Genomic DNA, 5340 nt, shown 5'->3' on the forward strand with positions numbered 1-5340 from the left:
TTAACAATTGTATAGAAGTCTGTCAACTCAGTGACCTGGCTCCTTTCCCAAAAGCCGGCAGGTCTCCGTGGAAAACTCGGTTAGAATGACTGAGGTAAAAGAAAGCACGGGGTTCTGTGGTTGAGCCTATGCTGTAGCCCGTCAGCAAAGTGGTGGATGCCGCAAGGCTGATGTGGACAGATATGACAAATACCAAAGCCGCTCTCCTACTCTGTATGTGTAATGCCGGTTTACGTTTACAAAGCACTTTAACAAAAACACACAGTTCAGTGATTTTTTAGTATTTTAAGTACCTTTACATCCTCCAGGGACCATTGTGGAATCAGATGAGAACTCTGGCTTTTATATGTATCTGCCATACTTTTACGCTCCTTTCTCTCCGTTGGATTTCTATTCCACTGATTCCAGTACAAGCCCCTGCCTAAGAAATCTTTAGTCTCAAAGATCTAACATGGCATCACCATAGTTTCTGAAATGTTGGTTAACTCCCATGGGCCAAAGCTGTGAATTCCTGCAAAAGATGCAGGCATCTTAAAATAAAATTCCAACAATTGCACACAGAGAGAAGCCCCTTGAATTCAACTTCAGATCATAAATAATTTGTGCAGCCTACAAAGAAATATAACTACATTTTAACCAGGCTGGACTTTATTTAAACAAGAACTCATTTAGATCATTGTTTTAAATAGTTTCCTAGATCTCAGTCCTGATTGTAACAGAATGTAATTCATTGTTGTTTACTATAGGAAGAAAGAAAATAACATTTAAGAAAATTTTCCTACTTGAAAAAACAAAACCTTAGCACCCAACACAAAGCTGCTTACTAAAAAATTAATATGAGTTTACAAAGTTGAATGTATTTGGTTTGATTTAAAATTGTGCAACCTAGTGAGGAATGCTGAGTGTCATTTAATTTTATATGTAAAATTATTGGCTATACATGCATTTGGCATTTCTGGAACTTTTGAGAGGGTTACTACGTGTTTATCTCTACCCTTCTACAGTGAAACATGCACACACACGTTCCTCATTTATGATTATTTTTCTTTTAACTGAAGAACCTTATAAATTTTTTTTCAGAAATATATTGCCTCATCTTGCATTTTTTGGAGTTCCAATATTTACACAACATTGAGCCCCAAATAAAAAGCTTATGTTTGTATTCCAAAACCTTGTAGGAAACCTTGGCACTGCCTCCAGAATGCCCTTTGCTTTGTCGGGGAGTTCTCTTCCTTGATGAGCCCACACATACTGCGAGAACTTTTTTGCATAATAACTAGACCTGTGGTCATATTTTTTTATCTGCTGGGAGTCTGAAGAAGTCACATGCTATTTATAAGATTATTTATGATTCATTCTTTCATTAACTCTCAATTCTCTACCAAAGGATTTTAAGGTGTTTTTGTGAGAATATATAAGTAGCCTGAAGTCACATAACAGATCAAGACCATAGCCAAGGTCTTACAATCCAATCTCTGATTTTCTACTTCTGGTCTACACTGCCACTAATGCTCTTTCAAAAGGACACTTATTGTGAAACTTGTGAATTCTGAAGAATCTTTGCTGCAGATGGAGTTAAATGTGAAATCAAAACATTTTTTAGAGGCACGTGGGTGCTCAGTTGGTTAAGCATCCAACTTCGGGACAGGTCATGATCTCGAAGTTCATGGGTTCCAGCCCTGCATCAAGCTTTGTGCTGACAGCTCGGAGCCTGAGGCCTGCTTCGGATTCTGTGTTTCCCTCTCAGCCCCTCCCCTACTCATACTCTGCCTTGGTATGTCTGTCTCTCTCAAAAATATATAGACATTAAAAAAATAACACATGTTTAGATGTAAGTCTATATAGAGAGCATTTAGAACAGCTCCTGGCACAGGGTAAGTGTTACATAGACTTATTAAATTTGAAATATTATATCAAGATTAACATGGTATAATATAGATTGCATTTGTTTTAACAGATGCATGGAACATACCAGGTTAACTTCTCTTCCTCCTGTGTCAGAAGGCTCCTTTTTTTCTGCTGGAATTCAAAAAGGCAAATACAAAATCAAGATGAGTAAAGAACAACACACAATTCTTCCCCAATTCCTGTAGGTTAAGATTGTGGTGAGAATATGCGTTCTGGAACCAGATTGCTAGGTTGACATTCTGGGGCAGAGGTGGGATGCCTCCCGGGCCAGCGGCAGCATTGCTCTTTGTTTTGGCTTGTTTATTTCCTGCAGCCAGCAAGGCACATACACTTCGGTGTGTGTGCATTCACTGGCTCTTCCCTTCTGACCTATGGCCTATCCAAGAGGAAGGGGCAGGATCTACACTATCACTTGAAACAGGCTGGAAATCCTATTCTGGGGACAGTCTATACTTGCTGCCAGACACACTACTGTCTCCTCACCTACATAGGTCAGGATCTCCCATGGATTGGTTCATTTCAGATACGGTGGTCCAAAGGATTTATTCCTGCCTCTTTTTCTAAAGTTTTCTATACCAGTGTCAAGAAAGAGAGTGAAAGCTGGGGAAGGACCATGGAAAGAACCTTGGGAGTTGCAGATGTGAAGCGAGAGTACAGAGGATTCTTTCAGTATTCTGAGAATGTTCTGGGCTCCGGAAGTCCCTACCACAAAACACCAAAAGCACTTTTGCCCAGACAAATCTTTCTCTTGTGGCAGAGAAAAGGGTTGCTCTGTCTAGCTCAGCTTCTGTAGCTACCCTGAGGCTGCCCGTGTTGGAGACGGGATGGGAGGAGAATGCAGAGAGGGAAAGTAAAGAGAGAGAGAACAGGGGTGTTGCGGACCAGCATTACATCAGAATTCTCCACGCATCTCTCTCTTATTATGTTTAAGTGTTTGTTCATGATACTGAAGGGGATTCTTCAAAAAGCAGAAAGGAATGTTTCCTGGATTTCACACCTAGCCAAACCCATATTTTTCAAACGCATTACTTTTGGGTGAGGGTTCAGTTCAGGCCTGTGTTTGTGGGGGCAAAAGAAAGTACAGAGATAGGAATTTCCTTTGGGCACATATGGGCTTCATTTAGACGAGGGCATGGATGATGGGCGTGATGTGTGGTGGCTGTGAAAAAGAGGATGAGGCAAACTAACTCAAATCAGACTTGCTGACCTGAGAGATTATTTCCACCTCCCTTTCACTCCCCTTACAGTTTAGAAGAGCTGCTTCTCACAGACACCTAAGACAGACCCAAGTAGAATGGGTCAGTCCCACCGTGTGCCCTCCTTAGCACCCCCCCCCCTGCCAGCTGGAACACTGTGCCAGGGAGAATGTGCTTCCGTATGACTGGAAGGGACTTGAATTAATCCATTTGTCTTTTCGGTGGAAGGATGCTGTCCCTGAGGAAATCATTATCCATGGGTCCTTGCAGAATATGGGAAAGAAAACAACAAGAACCAACTAGAAGGCAATCAGCCCGAAATGTGTGGCATACAGCAGCACATGGAAGGTAGAACCCACCTCGGTGCCTTCTCAGGCCGAAGAGTAGGTACAAACAAGTCATGAGCAGAGACAATGCCTCCAAAGGGAGCAAACTATCAAGCATCCATCGTTTGTCCTCCATCCCTTCCTGAGAGGGTGGTCCTGAGGCACCGGTGGCATCTGAAATGTGAGCCAATGCTCAAGACAGTTAGGAAATCTCAGATGTAATAGGATTGGTAATACCTTCTGCATCATCAGAACTTGAGTGAAAGAGATTTCCAGCTGGTGCCTCTATTTCCCTTCTGGGACACATTCCCCAAGAAGTCCTGGCCTCAGGATTCTCACCCACCTCTTGCTTTATCGATGAGCATATGTGGGTGGCTCTGGGTGATAATTCATCTTTTGTAAGCATTTTTAATTCCGCTGGGGTAAATCCCCTCTAAAACAATACCCATAACAGCTCTCAGAAAGCACTTCGCCAAGCCCTTGCATTGACCTTGTCTCACTTAACTCTCATATTCACCACTAACGAAAATTAAGGGAACTGTTGTATTTAACTAGTTCCATGCCTTGATAAAAGTGTTATTGTTCCAAGACTCTCACTCACGGTCAGATAGTAGTGAGTTGCAGTTGGGACCCAAGCCAACATGTTTTTGACGCTAAATTCCAGTTCCTTTAACACAAGGTTTTTTTGTTGTCTCGTAACTCTTATGTATCTCCACATACTACATAATTTTGTTATCTACAGATAGTTTTGTTATTTCCAAATATGCTGTGCTGGGCACACAGCTGGTACTCACAGCTATGCTCAATGTTAACATGTATTAATGTTCTATTTGTCCATGATAGGTTGGAACTTATTGATGGATCATGAAACAATTTAATAGACCATAAAAACCTTAAAAATATGAATCACAACAGAATAGAAAAAAATCAGAATGCATCACACAGCATTAGTTTTGTTTATATGTTAAGTACTTTTATGCAGGAAGTTTTTATTTCTAAATATATTAACATCATTATCTATCTGCTTCCTTACATGCTTGGCTCAAGGTAAAGGTGGTCAGGAGCTACTGAAGCTGGGCAAATAGTGGCTCAATACCAGAGTGGTAACAAATTCTTTATTATTCATGCTGCAGCTGCTGCTTACATTAGGAGAGCAGCCAAGTCATTACCAAGGACAGACGCAGCTGTCTGAGGGGGAGGGTATGAATAGAAACAGGGACAAGGGTTCCCACATAGATAATCTAATACAAAAGAAAGTTACTCAAATAGGAAAACCCAACATTCGTTCTTTCTTCAACCATCAAACAACCTTATTTCCTTATTTTTATTTGGCTAGATTGATACTCACTTGGTAGAGGGTATTCTGAATTATCTTCAGTCCGTTCTGAAATACAAAAGCAGGATAATCAAAACTGGTTGAGAAAACAATACTCGAGTGTGTCTAAAGTCAGAGCTAGTCTGGGAGGACTCCTGCATTTGCACACTAACTGACCCGATAACCCAGCTCAAAGGAGTTTGCCTGATGTGCAAACCACCGCCTCAAAGATTATGGACACAAAGTTAGATTAATTCGAAGACTTGAAAAAAGACTGTAAATATAACAGAAACATCCTCTGTCTGGTTTGATTTCGTCTTCCCTATTCCATAAGGACAAGGACGGAATACAGCCTGTATGACACCTCCCAGCACATGGAAAAACAGGACGCTCACTCAGCAGGTGCTCTGAGTGAGTCATGCATAATCAGATGATGTCCTCCCCTTCTCATCAAACATGGTTTAAAGAACTATCGCTATTTGCTTTCTTATAATTTAGAAACTGACACATGAAAATAAAATTTGATTTATCATCATGCTATCCACAAAAGATTGTAACTTATTTCCAGATGATTGATTAGATGGAACAGAATTCA

General features: G+C 40.9%; 1 protein-coding gene across 2 annotated transcripts in view; it reads right to left on the reverse strand.

Moving 5' to 3' along the window:
- The window catches only part of LOC115291637 (B- and T-lymphocyte attenuator-like), an 11250-nt gene that overhangs the window by 3004 nt on the left and 2906 nt on the right, over positions 1 to 5340 (reverse strand). The window contains exons 2-4 of one of the 2 annotated variants that reach the window (XM_029939157.1): positions 4779 to 4814; positions 3464 to 3604; positions 1973 to 2019 (exon numbers count right to left, since the gene is read on the reverse strand). In XM_029939157.1, the coding sequence (XP_029795017.1) occupies positions 1973 to 2019; positions 3464 to 3566 (150 nt within the window). In that variant the 5' untranslated portion in view covers positions 3567 to 3604; positions 4779 to 4814. Of the gene's footprint in view, positions 1 to 293; positions 507 to 1972; positions 2020 to 3463; positions 3605 to 4778; positions 4815 to 5340 lie in introns of those variants that run through there. The other variant, XM_029939158.1, reaches the window with a different exon arrangement.

Source organism: Suricata suricatta, chromosome 5 (genome assembly GCF_006229205.1).
Source record: "Suricata suricatta isolate VVHF042 chromosome 5, meerkat_22Aug2017_6uvM2_HiC, whole genome shotgun sequence".
NCBI lineage: Eukaryota > Metazoa > Chordata > Mammalia > Carnivora > Herpestidae > Suricata > Suricata suricatta.